Raw genomic sequence first — 16,645 nt, 5'->3', positions numbered from 1 at the left:
AAAAACGGTATGAATGACTGTGCAAAATCACCAAAATACCGGTAGTGTTCGTGATGCCCCTAAATCTGTTTGTACTAGAGTTACTTCTAACAATGCTATCAGGATCCGCAGCCTAAGAAACAGATTTTAAATGGCTCCCCAAATCCAACAACAGTGCAATCTTGTTAAAAAGTGGTCTCTTTCTACTGTTAGAACAGATTAAAGGAATTTAATTTGCGAGGATATGTTGCAAGACGCAAGCCAATGATTTCTGTAATGAACAGAAAGCGCCGTCTGGACTTCGTCAAATGCAATGAAGATCATGACTCTTCATATTGGTCAAAAGTGATTTTTAGTGATGAAAGCAAGTTCAATAAGCTAGGCAGAGATGGTAGGCAGTACACCCGTCTGAGGAAAGATGAAGAATTTAATCCTAGGTGCTCAGTTTCAATACTGCAAGGTGGTGGAGGTTCAGTTTTGGTGTGGGACATTATTAGTACCAATGGTCAAGGGCCTATAGTTCTCTTGCAAGGTTGCATTAATTCGACCAAGTACATTAATATGTTGACTGAGCATTTTCTGCCCGACTTTGGTCGGAATTCGGATGATAATCCCATCTTCATGCTGGATAATGCTCCCATTCACACAGCTGGCAATGTCAAGAGGTTCCTGGAAGAGCATGATATTCCGTGTTTTGAATGGTCTGCACAATCTCCAGACCCCAATCCTATAGAAAACGTATGGCATTACATCAAGCAACAGCTATGCAATGATAAAATTTCAAATTTAGAAGAACTTTGGACAAAAATTAAAGGAAAGTGGGATGCCCTTTCCCTGGAGTATTGCTGCAGTCTAATTCAAGGAATTCCCAAAAGATTGCAGGCTGTAAAATTGCAGAAGGGCTATGCTACTAAATATTAACTAGTTCATTGTGTTCCTGTTGCATTAATGTCCTAAAGTTACATTTAAATAACAATTTTCCATTGTGTGTGTGTTGTACTTATAAAAAAAGTTTTTAAATTTTTTTTCATAATATTATTTTGTATTCCTGCACGTCACCAATTGAAAACGAATAAAGAAAAGTTATAAGCTTTTATACTTTTCGTATTCTTTTATATATATATATTGTTATGGAGAGAGAGAGAGATTAATTTAATTAAGTTCTGGTATGTAGTTAATCTGAACTAAAACCAATCTTCAAAAGTGCTCAATACAAGAGTAGAGCTTTTATATAAATAAAATTATATATATATGAGAGATTACCTAAACAATGTGCCAGCCGGATAACAATGAAATGGATAAGAAAAAGTTCTGCTTGCCACTTGTTCAAAGGGCTTCTGGGAAATTTTATTTTCTTTTTGTTGGCATTTTTGGGCAACGACTCCTGACGGACCATGAAAAAAAATCTTGAACCATTGATCGATCTGTATAGACTCGTCACTATGTTTATGTGTGTGTGTGTGTGTATATATATATATATATATATATATATATATACATATATACTTTCAAATAGAACTTCTTATCACAGATTTTTTACTAGTGTAAGGCTAGAGTTATAAATATGCTTATGTATTTGAACAACCTTAAATATTTCAGTCTATCCAAGTCTTATTATTGTTTATGGATTCAGTTTAGTAATATTAGATAATAGTGATGTATTAATGAAAAATGCAGACGTTAACAAATTTTGTCTAAAATCAACAAAGACATGAAAATCAAAATTGAAGCGATTGAAAATTTAACTGGAAACAATATTTTCCAAATTTTTTTCATTTTTTAATTTTAATCATTTTTTTTTTCTCCAAAAATTTAAATAATTTCGTAAATAATAATTTTTTTAAAAATATTTGAATGTAAACGAAAACAAAATAAAAGTTCATCTACCTTCCATGTTGCTTCATTTCTTCGAAAATAAGCAAACGTGTTCGTGAACCACTGATAAATTTCATTCAAAGTTAACTGCCGATGAGGTGATTCAATGATAGCCTGGGTAAAGAAAATAAAGAAGAAAAAAAATAGTCAAAGAGAAAGGAAATGGTTGGGATGCAATGCAGCAATGTTTTACAGGTACTTTAATGGAAAGTGCACTGATAAACTCATAGTACTTTGCAATCTAGTGGTGGAGAATCTCTTCTGTTCTACCGACTAACCTGACAAGCAACAAAATCTCACCCCTTCATTGTTGAGGTCCCTCGATACCGGAAAGCCTTTTACTCTGATAGTTTAAATGTAATGTGAACCGAAACCTAGCTGCTCAACTCCCTCCAGTTTCTATTAGACATGATTCCAAACAGTAGCCCAAGTGGTAATATGTCTTGTTTGGTGATGAAAAAGAGTTAAAAAAAAAAAAAAAAAAAAAGAAAAAAGAAAAAAGACAATCTGGCAACTCATGTATCTATGGACAAATGTACCATCATGCATTTTTTTTTGGGGGGGGGATAATTTATACGTCTTATGATACATGCCATCAATTTAATACCAACTCGAAGTTTAGACGATCACACAATATAATCTTTAAGAGATTTATTCAACAACTTACAGATTAAATGGCAAGGTAGAGGTTGCTGGATGTGTGATGATTAAAATCTGTGATGCGAGAGATATCTGTTTACCTCCAAACACTGTCATGGCCGATCTTTTTTTTTTTTCCAGGACAGATAACTCTTCCTTTTTGGAGCCAACGGAAACAATTATTTTTAGGTTTTACCTAACAATAATCCAGCATCTATAGAAGCCTTGTACAACACTAATATCAAGAAGTCTTCCTGTGAACATGACCTGTTCATTACTCTCAGCAATGATTTGTATTAGACAACCCATCCATCCATCCAGCGTGGCTGTAGCCGAGATTGAACTCACTTCACGAGTTTGTAGTGTAATTCAAATCTTGTCTGTAGCTGAAGACTTGATGCTTTGCCAGGGCTATCAAGGGTATTATCGTAACGCCATCACTAGATGGGGTGTCTATCACAGCTTAAGAAAGACACATCTACCCTCAAGAGAAGGATAGTTTCTCAACCTGGTATTTTACCTCACAGTACATATAGCACCTCGCCTTCCCAAATGGTCACCCATCTGATACTGGCTAGGCTCAACATTGCTTAACTTTGGTGTTAGATATTAGATAAAGTACATATCTAAAACTGACAATAAGACTGAATACGCATATTCAATACATGATGCTCTCTCCCTCATGTTGAGTATATTTTTATTGTATTATATAACAATATTCTATCTATATTTCTATAAAAGTGAGAATGTGTGTGAGGAAACTTCTCAACCTATATATTCAACAATTTTTTTATCTACACACTTGGAAATTCGGTGTATAGGATATTCAGACATGTGGAAAACTTTATAATCAATTTTCATCTGGAAAAAAAGGGTCAAAATTGAAAAATTGTTACGTCGGAGTGATCAGATTTTTATCTGTTTGCTAACTATTTCATGACTGCGCATGCGTGAATAGTTCACATTACAGATTACTTATGTTAAGAATAAGTAGGTTTGAAAACATCTTTTAAAGATCATGTCACGTTGGTCTAATGGTTATTATACTTGACCCACTGTCTTTAGGTTTTGGTTTCGATCTCGGTGCTAGTATTTTTTTTTTATTTTTTACTTACAAAAAGTGAACTATTTAAAAAAAAAAAAAAAACAATACTTGCATGCACATGTTTCAGTTTATGCATTAAAATATAATATTTATGTGTATTTTACGACCGGGCAACGCCGGGAGGTCTGCTAGTATATCTATAAAAAGTCTGTGTGTGTGAGAGAGAGAGGACAATTTCTCAACCTATATACTCAACAAATTTTTGATCTACAGACTTGAAATTCGATATATAGAGTATTCAGACACGTGGAAAACTTTTAATCAGTTTTGGTTGTTTTTGTTTTACGGCATATCAACCCTTTTCAGATTGTTTAATGCCGAATCCAGTAATTTTGAAGAAAAATTTTTTAATAAATTATATATATTTTTTTTTTTAAGTCGGTTTCTATTTAACCCATAGTCGAGACCCTAACAGGTACTACCAGTCCGGGTCAGAGTGGACCTGGGAGCAATGGCAATTAAAGGGTGGCTCCACTCACCCCAAAGCCTGCAAGCTGGGGCCTCACCATCGGATATAGTTTAAGGTCATATCCAGGACCGTAATCAGTTTTCATCCGGAAAAAAGAGCTGCTAAATGGTTGAAATCGAAGAATTGTTATGTGTGTGGTGGTGGTGGTGGTGGGGGGGGGGTCATCGGATTTTTATGTTTGTCAAATGTTTCATGACTGCGCATGCATGAATGGTTTACATGACAGATTTCTTCTGTTAAGAATAAGTAGGTTTGAAAACAGTTTTTAAAGAACGTATCAAGCTGACTTAATGGTAATCGTACTTGACTCACTGTTTTTAGGTTTTGGTTTCGATCTCGGCTTTAGTATTTTTTTTTTTTTTTTTTTTTTTTTTTTTAAGCTCACAAGAAGTGAACTGTTTAGAAAAAACATGATACTCGTGTGCACGTCTCAGTTTCTGTATGAATTATAATTAGGGCTATGACAAGAGAATATTCTTTTCATTCTTCTGACTCTCGGGTGTATATCAGTTAATACCTTATGTCTTTAGATAGTGATGTGGTTCTCGGTTGAGTAACTGTGTCGGATATATACTCAAGAGTCCAAACAATAAGAATATTCTCTCGTTATAGCCCTAATTAAAATATAATATTTATGCGTATTTTAAGACTGGGCAATGCCGGATGGCAATGCAATGCTAGTACTTCAATAAGGCTCCAATAAAATTATAATGGATAACAATAATCCAGCATCCCTTTTCTCCACATTAAAAAACGACCCTGGTGTCTAACTCTATCCCGTAGGGAGACATTGTAAATAGGAACAATAATCCAGCATCTATAGATGCCCTGCACACGACTAATATAAAGAAGTCTTCCTGTGAACATGATCTGGTCGTTACTGTCAGCAGCAATTTGTGTTGGACAAAGCACATCTCTAAAATTGTCAATAAGGTTGAATACACATATTCAAGACATAATCCTCTATCCCCTATATTGAGTATATTTTTATTGTATTATATAACAATATTACTTCAATAAAGCGATAATAAAAGGTTTATGCATTTGTTTATCACATGCATTTCTTGTTAAAAAAAAAAATTATATAAAAGACTGATTAACCGTGCATGGAAACTGCGTTTTTAAAGTAATTATTTCAACCATTCGGAAACAAAATATAACAGCAGGCCAAAATATAGACTGACTGAACTTAAAACAAATTTTATATTGGAACTAAATAAGGTATATATTATACATATATTTTTTTTTTTTTTAAGTAAAAAAAAAATTTCTTTTAACCTTATTCCTAATTTCCTATTTTATTTTATTTATCAACATAAAATTAATAACTTCGTTTTCTTTATTTTTGTTTTTAAATTTTTCCAGGAATATCTGCCTTACTCGCGCCTAAAACGCTAGTTTCATTTTGGTGTCTTTAACTCCCACCTCTCCCCCATTTTTGCTGATGAGGAGAGTATGTTTAAACGACAAAACTTTTGTCAAATTATTGTCAATACTTATTGTCAATTTCAATAAAATTACCATCGTTTCCGAAACGATCGTACAATCGAGTTAATTTTGTTTTGTTTTTTTTTTCCTTGGAAACTGATTTTTGATTCACAATTATGAATCGTTTTACTCAATATTAATATAAATTATCTATATTTTAATACCTTTAACGTACGTAAGTGTAATATGGTTTCCAGATTATAAATTATTTGATCAGAAGATCCTGTTTAATATTAAAAAGGAGGATACAAGGACAACAGCATATTCTTTTCATTGTTTTGACTCTCGACTGTGTATCCGTTGATATCTTATTTGATTTTATATAGAGTGATGTGGTTGTCGGTTGATTAACTGTGTCTGTGTCAGATATATATATACTCGAGAGTCAAAACAATGAAAATAATATGCTGTTGTCATAGCCTTAGTGATAACAAACTATGAACATTCTACTTGGCCTTTGGGACAAGATCAAAGTGTAGTATCTGTTCCGGCAGATACTGCAAGCTATGACTAGCAAAGACCAGCTATGACTAGCAAAGACCAGATGTGGGGGCAACCCCACATGCCTGACCTATAACCAGCTCCCATTTCCCACCTCTCGGGAGCTGGTCCCCTTTTTCCCTTCCCCCTCCCTTCACTCCTCACATTAAAAATCGGCCTTGTGCCTAATTTGTTCGGTGGGGGAGCAAATAAATACCATCTGTTCCGACAGATACTGCAAGCAAAGACCATATGTGTGGGCAACCTCACATATAAGACCTTGGTCAATGTAGGGGCAACCCTTCATACCAATTGTCACTATCCAACTCCCCTACTCCCCGGGGAGTTGGTCCCCATTTCCCCTTCACTACTCACATTAAAAATCGGCCTTGTGCCTAATTTGCTCGGTGGGGGAGCAAATAAATACCATCTGTTCTTCAGATGCTGCACTTCAATTTCTTGTTCTCTGTCAATGGAGGAGAAATCCTTCGCGACTGAGACAATTTTTCTTTTTGTTCCTTTTCTCCACATTAAAAAACGACCCTGGTGTCTAACTCTATCCCGTGGGGAGGCATTGTAAATAGCAAATTAGTTTACAGAGAAGCTAATTTAATGTTTAAGGGTTTGGGGGCCGTTTCGTGCAATTGTCGAAAATGTTACCTGCCCATGTCAACGGAATTTAGCACTGTCTGTATACAGTCGCGGTAACCTCTTTCAGCATACGGACTAGACTTGTGGCGCAATGTATAAGGTGTCTGACTACGAATCAGAAGATTCCAGGTTCGAATCCTGGCAAGTTCGTAATAATTTTAACCATCATTTTATCCAACATTTACTCATTATCCTTATCCTTAGTTAGGATATTTTTGTCTTTTCAGTGATTTTGTGTTGTGCATATGAGAATTTCCCACATTCCGAGCTCACAGAGTAAGCGTTAATGGTTAGATGATGTTGAGTCTACTCGATTTTGTGTTTGACTCGGTACAGCCGCTAGTTGTTAATAAATTTCAGAACACTTTCTGCATCCAATCAGTTACCGTACAAATAAATTGCAGTCTATGCCTGAATTGTTCACCAAGTTTCAGCCATGAATCTCCAACAGATTTTCTTTCATCAGCGTTCAATTATATGGGGGCTCACTTTAGTGATTGTCTCCTCAGTAAGAGGTTTTATTGCGAAGTGGCTTTACACTAGCTGAACCTTAACCTCCATTTTTATTTATTTATTTTTTTATGTTTTTTTGCGTCTATCAAAACAATTTCCAGATTATTGCTGAAATGAAGAATACCATCATGGCCAAAATCAGGGCAGTGCCAAGAGAAGAGTGTGTCCGGATTATTTTTGAATTAAACACGTTATATTATTAAACAAAAACAAAACACTGGATATTCATGACGGAAATATGGTGGACAAGTCAAGCATACACTAGCGAATTTATCTCCACTAGTATAGAAAATGAATTTTGTGTGTGTGTCTGTTCGTTCTTTTCCTACGGACTCTAAATGACTGGACTGATTTTTATGAAATTTCACACTTTATGTGCCTGGCAGTGTTTTTGGATAGGTTTCATATTTAATGACATTTTTTTATAATGGTGTGGGTTTAAGACTTAACCAACAAAGTAAAAGTTGCTAGCGAATCAGAACTCTTCCTCAACATCAGCAAAACAAAGGTAATAAAAGTAACACAGACACCAAATGATGAAAAACTTAATTGCGGACAATCAAAATGTTGAAAATGTCGAAGATTTCAACTACCTGGGTGGATAAAATAAAATACGCATCAAGTGTGCTTGAAATCCAAATCACAACGTAATATTATGAAAATAAACAAATATTTTTCTTGTTTGAAATTTATCACAAATATATTTCAGAGCTATACTCTATATTTAGTGTGTTGTTTCCTTTTTTTTTTTTCCTTCTTCCTTGTCATGTTGTAAAGTTTGAAAAAGAAGTCTGTAAGGAGCCGCGTGTTGTTTCTAGCGGTTGTATTTTGAAATGTTTGAACTGTGCATAGGCAACACGAGAATAACGGCAAGAATGAGCGTTCATATAGAAACTTGATTTAATTTGAATAAAATAAAATATGCATCAAGTACACTTGAAAGCCAAATCACAACGTAATATTAGGAAAATAAATAAATATTTTACTTGTTTGAAATTTATAATAAATATATTTCAGAGATATACTCCATCTTCATATATTTGTGATGAATTTCAAACAAGTAAAATATTTGTTTATTTTTCTAATATTACGTTGTGATTTGGCGTTCAAGGGTAATTGATGCATATCTTATTCAAATTAAATCAAAGTTTCTATATGAACTCGCACGCTTGACGTTACCTGGGTGCAGTTTTCACAAAGTAGATGACACCAAAGAAGTAAGACGATGTATTGCAATGGCAAAGACAGTAATGATTATGCTAACCAATGTCTGGAAAGACAGATCTATTTCACAACACACAAAGAAACAACTTCTGCAAGCTTTGATATTCTCAATAGAAACATAGGCAGCAGAATGCTGGGTCTGTGACGAGGGTTATTGACATGCTCATACAAGAGGACTTCCATGGAGTCTTCTAGAAATTGTTGGAACGATACAAGTGTATGGCAAACCGGGGGAGATTACTTCAAAAGAGACTTGAGATTCATGTGTGTACTATCAATAAAATTGCCTATACAAAAAGTCTGGAAACTTAGTGAAGGCATCCCACGCATGGTCTGCTCCTCCTAAATCGATCCACTCCAACGAACCTACATCTGCTGGCTGGATCTGCATTATCCATCCTTTCAACCCGTTCCCACCAACTCAACCTATTCTGGCGCAAAACATCAATGTTATGAATGTGTAACCTATTGCTTTACTCTCCCTATTCCTAAAACTGACAGCACACAATCACCTCATCGTTTGCATATCTGTTTGAGAAATTCTCTTAATGTCTACTTCCTTGAGGGGCCACTATGACACTCCTAACACAGTCTGTCTATAGCTAATATTTAAATAAATAAAATTCCATAGTCAGTGTGGATTGCTATTATGCCAGTAATCCCCTCTCTCAAAAAGTGAGAAAGAAAGTGATGGACAGAGTTGTCGTCCTTGGTTCTTACCTGTCGAATGAGTGATGCATAGGTGAATGGAGGTCGTACATCTGTCGTTCGGTAGAATTCCCGATTTCTCTGGATTTCTACAAAAGAAAGAAAGGCATTCTCCATGTCTCTCTGCATTCCTAAAACAAAACAGAAATAAAAAATGGCCGTGGGAAAAATGGACTTAAAAATTAGCAAAGAAATCAGAAAAAAGAGGAAGAACAAAAAAGAAAAAAAAAACGAAATTGGACAAAAATGAAAGGTTTTAGAAAAAATAGTATAAGAAAAGATGGTGAAGGTTGAACAATTCTAATCAAAAGCTGAGATGATGAAGAAGATTGGAAGAAAGTAAAGGAACGTATGATAAAAAAAATATAATTGAATGAAAGAAATTATAAACAAAGGAGTATTAATGGTGAAGGAGTATTAAATTCACACTAGTGGGACCTGTGAAAATTCCACAGCAAACTCTTTCATAATGTAATACATTGACGTTGGCATTCTGTGGGTGTTCGGTGTAAATGGAGATGCCCTGATATTATTGTAGCTCTTGTTAAAACTGTAAAAGTATTTATCTAAGCTAGCAGCGATGCCCGGAATAATCCGGTCATAAAATGTTTAACTATCGTATTTTAATTTATGCAAATTTCGTATATATTATCATAGTCAATTTTCTGTCGATTTTTATATATTGTAAAGTTGTGATTTCAAAAATAAAAAATATATCCATGACTTGGATGCATCAGCTTAAATCAAAACTGCAACCAAAACTGAAGGAGACGGCATAATCATGTTGACACACCGGTTCTCGTCAGATCACCGAAGTTAAGCAACGTTGAGCCTGGTTAGTATCAAATGGGTGACCATTTGGGAATTCTAGGTGCTGTATGCGCTCTCTGCTTATCTCGGCATTTGTTTCCAGTCGTCCTGTAGTTCATTTGCCACTGGTATTTAACAACGTCGTCTTAGGAGAGGGGTGGTTGGAGATTGCGCACCTCCTACCACAAAAATTTCACACCCAGGCAACCGTTCGTAGGTATCCATAGTCTGTCCAAGACTGAAGGAGCCTGCTTTTATGTATATATATATAGAGAGAGAGACGGAGAGAGAGAGTTCCTTCAGCTGTAATCGAAACCAAAACTTATAAAGAATTCTTTGTAAAATTATTTATTACAAGAAATTGAATGTCATGACAGTTACTCAGAAGAAAAAAGATGTAAGTGTGACACACAAAATAACACACGCTATCGTATTAATATATAGATGAAAGAATATTGAATGAAAAAATGGATGGAAAATCAATGAGTGTCAAATGGTGAAGGAATGAAGAAAAGTTGATTGAAGAAATGGAAAATGAATGAGTATGAAACGATGAAATAATGAAGTAGTATCAATTGAAAATACATGAAGACTAGTTGGCTGAAACAATTCTGAATGAAGGGATATTAAATCAAGGAATGAAAATTAGAGAAATGAAAAATGAAGGAGTATTAGATGAAGTAATGAAATATGAAGGAGTATTACATGGAGAAATGGAAAATGAAGGAGTATGAGATGAAGGAATGAAAAATGAAGGAGTATTAGATGAAGGAATGAAAAAATGAAGGAGTATTAGATGAAGGAATGAAAAATGGAGTATTGATGAAGCAAATGAAAAATGAAGGAATATTAAATGAAGGAATGAAAAATGAAGGAGTATTAAATGAAGGAATGAAAAATTAAGATTAGAAGAATGAAAGAATTATAAAATAAAATTTGAATGATTGATAAATTTGTGATTGAAGAATTTAATGAAGAAAATGTTAAGAGAGGGAAAATAATTGAATGAATGAGAAAATGAAGAATGAAAAAATTAAGTGAAAGGAAAAAAAAAATTAAATTAAAGGAAAAATGAAAACACAAAGACACAAAAATAGAAAAATAAGCCAACTAAAAATAATGGAGAAGGAATCAAAAATAAATGTATTTTCAAATAGTCGATGGTGGGTGGATGAAAAATTTCAAACAAGCAAAAAAAAAAGGAAGAAAAAGTAGTAAATAGTAAAAACCTTAAAGAAAAACAACAAAGTAATAAAAATAAAAAAAAAAGTTTTTTTATGAAAATAAGAATTAAAAACATTTTAAAAACAAGTAATTAATTTTTAATAATATTCAATCAGACTCAGAAAGAAGAAAAAAAATATTTAGCACACTCAATGATTTGATCAATCTACACACAACGACCTGATGTGACAGGAAGTTGGTCAACCTTAATACGGAATAGGTCAAGGAAACAAAAAGGGTACTCAGGACCGGTATTTGAGTATCCATAAAAATGTCAGCATTTTTCAGTATCAGGTGATTGGTGATAAACCAGTCCTCCTCCTAGGAAAGAAAATAAAGGAGGAATCATGGAAGGAGGTAATATCCAGGAAAAAGGCCTCCTGCACATCAAGTAGGAGTATCCACACTCTAATCCTAGCCAGATGACTAGGAAAGAATGAACTCCCAAAGCGTTCAGGTTGGGTCTACACATTTATGTCTGATACTAAACTAGGTGAGCTTAATCTTAGATGACTCAGACACCATGCTGAACTATTAAGTTGGCAAGTTCCTGCCGTTTTATGCATGTTTTTGTTTATTTGTTTTGTGGAGTAGAGGGGTCTACTTTTTCAACTATTCTATTTATAATCATGTTGTAATCTATTTTTTTTTTTTTTTCATTTTGCTTTCCCGAGTTAATTTAAGGCATAGTTGTTACTGCATCTAACTGAACAAAAGGGGGGAGGAGTAAAAAAACAAATATGAAAGAAATAAATGTTACCAAATGCAAGATAAATTACTCTTCTAACTACCTGGAAAAAAATTGTGTTTTAACTTAAAGTATTTGTTTCGGATTTGTTTGTTTTATATTTAAAACAAACCTAGTGTCTACTCTGTCCAATCTGAACGAAAAAAAAAAAAAAAAAAAGGTTGCCATAAGCATTGAACAAGGACGCTTGAAAATCATTCAAAAAATTGAAGATTAAACAAAATACTTGTAGAATAGCACATTTTTGCACAATTTATAGGATATTTCTTTTCTTTTACTTTTTTTTTTGATGATTGTTAACATCAGAATTAAAAGATTTTAAAACCTAAGCCGCCATTAGGGTTAGTGGTACTGTGTATGTGTATGTGTATATATATATATATATATGTGTGTGTGTGTGTGTGTCTTAAGCCGGAAATTAGCAGCCATTTTTGATTGACAAATTATACTAAGTGAAAATAATGAAACAAATTTTGAAATGACAAAATTTATAGTTCAAAAGTTTAAAACGATGCAGGTCGATATAAAATTAAGTTTTGTATCGTTTGGTAAAAGTTATTTGTTGTTTATTTGCCCCCACCCCATTTTTTTTTCTTTGTGTGTGTGTGAACTTTTGCCAAAACTTTTTAGAAAATTAAGTGTTGAAAATAAAAATCTAAAAATAAAATGACATAGGTTCTCTCTCTCTCTCTCTCTCTCTCACTCTCTCTCTCACTCTCTCTCTCTCTCTCTCTCTCTCTCTCTCTCTCTCTCACACACAGCCTAAAAGTCAGGAAATTAAAACTAAAATAATGCAAAAATTTAAAACTTATGCCCACTGTTTAGATGCGGTTGGTAAAATAAATTTAGAAAAAGGGGAGGTAACTTACGAAGCCAGAGTTACCTCCCTTGGTAATTGGAAGGAAATTTTCAAATGTCAGTGTATATTTATTTAAAAATGAACTTTTTTTTTTTTATCGGAAAAGTGTCAATTTAAGAATTTATTTATTTTTTTTTTTTTTTTGTTAATGAAATTCTGGAACCACTTTTGCATCTGAGTATGCACGTGTTTACTTTGCTATTAAAAGAGGCTTGCCTTATTTCTGTTGTTCCTGGCCTTCGGGCCGGGATCAAAGTGTAGTACCTGTTCCGGCAGCAAAGACCATATGTGGAGCAAACCCCACATATAAGACCTTGGTCAATGTAGGAGACACCCTTCATACCAATTGTCACTATCCAGCTCCCCTACTCCCCGGGAAGTTGGTCCCCTTCACTCCTCACATTAAAAATCGGCCTTGTGCCTAATTTGCTCGGTGGGGGAGCAAATAAATACCAACCCCACATATAAGACCTTGGTCAATGTGGGGGCAACCCTTCATACCAATTGTCACTATCCAGCTCCCCTACTCCCCGGGAAGTTAGTCCCCATTTCTCCTTCACTCCTCACATTAAAAATCGGCCTTGTGCCTAATTTGCTCGGTGGGGGAGCAAATAAATACCTTGGCCTTCGGGCCAAGATCAAAGTGTAGTATCTGTTCTGCAGATACTGCATTTAAGATAATGTGTACCAGTCAATGGAGGGGAAATCCGCTATACTGGGACAATTATTATTTTTGGTAACCAGAGTGCTCCCTTTTTGCCTACTTTTAGGGGAGCTGGTTTTTACCCCACATTAAAAACAGCCTTGTGCTTAATTTGCTTTGGTGGGGAAGCAAATAAATACAATATATATATATTATACAATAATCAATAGCATAGTGATAAGGAAGATATGGTCCCTTATGATTAACGATTATCTTCATTCAGAAAACATGAAAATCCACCCCCTTCTCCATGTTAAGAATAGCTTTCTTATCCGTTTGACCATGTCTAACTATCCAGTCAAATGGACAGCAAAAACCGGAAATCAAAACGAGCAGTCAATCTTGATCATAACCGACTCTTCTCAATGGTTAGTGAAAACATAAGAGGCAACGGTTGCATGTGGCTTACCAGCAGAAATCGGAAGATTACATTTGTCCGATACCCGTCGTCGAATTGGTCCCACACTGCTTGATGCCTGTTGCTGTTGTGAAGATTGGTGCACCGGAGAGGGTGATTGGTGTGTTCCAGACATGACCGATGTGGTTGTGGTGGTTGGAGACATGCTGATGGCAGACGGTGTTGTCACCAGCGTCACAGGATTTGACATAGGAATATTGGGTAGTTGGGAAGCCAGCGCCAACTGTGCCTGCTGTAGGGCAGCCTGCTGTTGCTGTTGCTGCTGCTGCTTTGGAAGAATTGGGAGAATCTAGGAAAAAATATAAAATAAAGAGATAAATTAACTATAAATGGTATACATGTATAATTGTATTAGTTTACAAAATAATAATTTTACATATTGAGAGAATCTCCCCTCTTTTCCAAACAGTCTTTCAGTTGGTTCCACTTTTCATATAAAGTCGATTGAGTCTTAATTTTTTGATATCTTTCTACCTGGAATATAATATATATATATATATATATAAAATAAAAAATTTCAATTATATTTACCAAAATGATCCAAGATGGTAAAACTAAAGTACATTATAAATATTAAAGTATTAATATTTATAAAGTAATCTCAACCAGATGTAAAAGCTCGATAAAACCAAATAGGAGATAGAGCTTATAATAAGAGCAAATAGTTAATAATGTTAAAAAACACTTTGAAAAAGAGTTAAGAACATATTTAATTTGAAAAGGAAACACTAAATAAGTGGATAGTCCTTCATCTGTAGAGTTTTGAAGAAATACTTTCCTTCTCATCAGAGGGTAGGATATATATGTGTATATATATATATATATATATATATATAAAATGGATTTACAATTTTGGATTTTACCGTCATTGGATACTTTACCTTTCACCAGACTATCCATTCACGTGAAATCACCTTTTTCTTCACCATATTCCCTCTGCTTCACTTTTTGTTATCAAGTAAGATCTTTGACTTACTTGCAGTTTCATCAAATACTTTTGTATGCAAAATCCGATCCCGCATTTTGCTAATTCCTATCCTCTGATGAGAAGGAAAGTATTTCTTCGAAACTCCGCGGATTAAGGACTATCAACTTATTAAGTGTTTCCTTTTCAGATTAAATATGTTTTTAACTCTTTTTCAAAGTGTTTTTTAACATGTTTTATTAACTATTTGCTCTTATATATATATATATATATATATATATATATATATATATATATATATAATTCAATATGGCGTAATGGAAAAATATAAAGGTAACTGCAGCTTCTTTTCCAATTTTCGGATTTTCACCATGTCAAATCACATTTCAATTCCTTTTGATGAATTGATTGTTGCTATTTCTTCTGATGAGTTAAGGGCAAAATAGATTCACTAATTGATATAATAATTGATTGATTTTGCGCTACTGTCAAAAATTGTATAAATCAACTGATTTGAAGGAATAAATTATAAGATGGTCAACATCATGAATTTTTAAATATAAATTTTTGTCATTTATATATATATTCGAGGATAAGAGTTTATGAGAGTGTACAGTGGTCACTGAGACAACAGCATAGTGATTTAAAAATGGGTAAAATTTGATTATTTAAGAGGATAGCTTAAAATGTGTGAAAGAAACTTTGTTCATGGAGTTTGCATTTAGATTTAGGCACAGATAGAGTGGGGAAGTAGTTGATAGTTGTTGTAGCTATATGTGTTTTGGAGGTCCCTTTATAGGAGTTCCAATTTGCAAAGATTTTTGGAGAGAGGATTTTAGGGAGACATTTTTAGGGAGACATTCTGTTTTAGCTTCATACTTAAATATGAAAACGAGAGAAATGTTAGAGGATAAACACAAACAAAATAATGAATTCAGAAAAGAGATATTTCATATATATTTAACGCTGGAAGTTTACATCGATACGTAAACATACAATGTTTATTAGGATTTTTTTTTTTTTTTTTTTTTTAGAGTCTTTGCAAAATAAAGAGGATTCATACGCTGAGATATCAAAGAAGACCGATTCGATAATTTAAGAGCCGCGAATTATCCATGAGTCTTAGAAATCGTAATTAAAACTTCCTCACTCAATTACACAATTTACATTTGATTGAAAGTTATTAATGAGAGTAATTTTCATTCTATGTGTATGGTTTTTATTGTAGAAAAATTCGATGAGAAATGTTATAAGCATTAAAATGAATACGTCTATACATTTGTTTACATATTAGCATAAAATCAGCAGACGACAATGATATGATTCAAGCAGTGTGTGTGTGTGTCGCAAGTGTGTGATTGAGCGAATTAAATATTGTAGCACTTAAAGCACGACGTATAATATTAATGTTAGCACTGTCTTTTATTTTTTGGTGGGGAGTGGGGGGTCTCAACTGTCTTTTTTATTAAAAAAAACAATTTGGCTTTTTATGGTGAATCCAAACAGCAATTTTTTTTTATATATAAATTCAGAAAAATGCATCTGATTTGTTTAAAATGTTTATTGTTTGTTTTTAATTAATTCAAGCAAGTGTACGCGCAGACACCATTTTAAGTATTTTCATTTTGGATACCAAAGAGAAAATTTTACTATCTACATATATACTTAATCTTTTAAAAAATTGACGGTTTAAAGCCAAACAAGTGCAAAATTTCATCCAATAAATAAACATATTTATTTATTAAAATTACATTTAAATGCTGGTGAATCGAAATATTGAATTTAATTTTAATAAATAAATATTTATTGAATGAGATTTTGAACTTC

General features: G+C 33.6%; 1 protein-coding gene, 1 long non-coding RNA gene and 1 pseudogene across 15 annotated transcripts in view; 2 read left to right on the top strand and 1 right to left on the bottom strand.

Annotated features, from left to right (window-relative positions):
• The window catches only part of LOC145293758 (forkhead box protein P1-like), a 971,902-nt gene that overhangs the window by 95,214 nt on the left and 860,043 nt on the right, over positions 1-16,645 (bottom strand). For 9 of the 14 annotated variants that reach the window (XM_080140253.1, XM_080140252.1, XM_080140256.1 and 6 more), the window contains 3 exons: positions 13,885-14,182; positions 9,144-9,262; positions 1,867-1,968 (listed from right to left, as the gene is read on the bottom strand). In XM_080140253.1, the coding sequence (XP_079996379.1) occupies positions 1,867-1,968; positions 9,144-9,262; positions 13,885-14,182 (519 nt within the window). The remainder of the gene's footprint in view (positions 1-1,866; positions 1,969-9,143; positions 9,263-13,884; positions 14,183-16,645) is intronic. The other 5 variants (XM_080140255.1, XM_080140254.1, XM_080140265.1 and 2 more) reach the window with 1 other exon arrangement.
• The window catches only part of LOC145293764 (uncharacterized), a 210,240-nt gene that overhangs the window by 132,887 nt on the left and 60,708 nt on the right, over positions 1-16,645 (top strand). The gene's annotated exons all lie outside the window — the stretch shown is intronic.
• Positions 9,898-10,014, top strand: LOC145294466 (5S ribosomal RNA; annotated as a pseudogene).

This window comes from Euprymna scolopes, chromosome 15 (genome assembly GCF_053919585.1).
Source record: "Euprymna scolopes isolate OS-2025 chromosome 15, ASM5391958v1, whole genome shotgun sequence".
NCBI lineage: Eukaryota > Metazoa > Mollusca > Cephalopoda > Sepiida > Sepiolidae > Euprymna > Euprymna scolopes.
The sequence above is the reverse complement of the archived record's forward strand: the minus strand, read 5'-3'. Positions and strand labels throughout refer to the sequence as shown.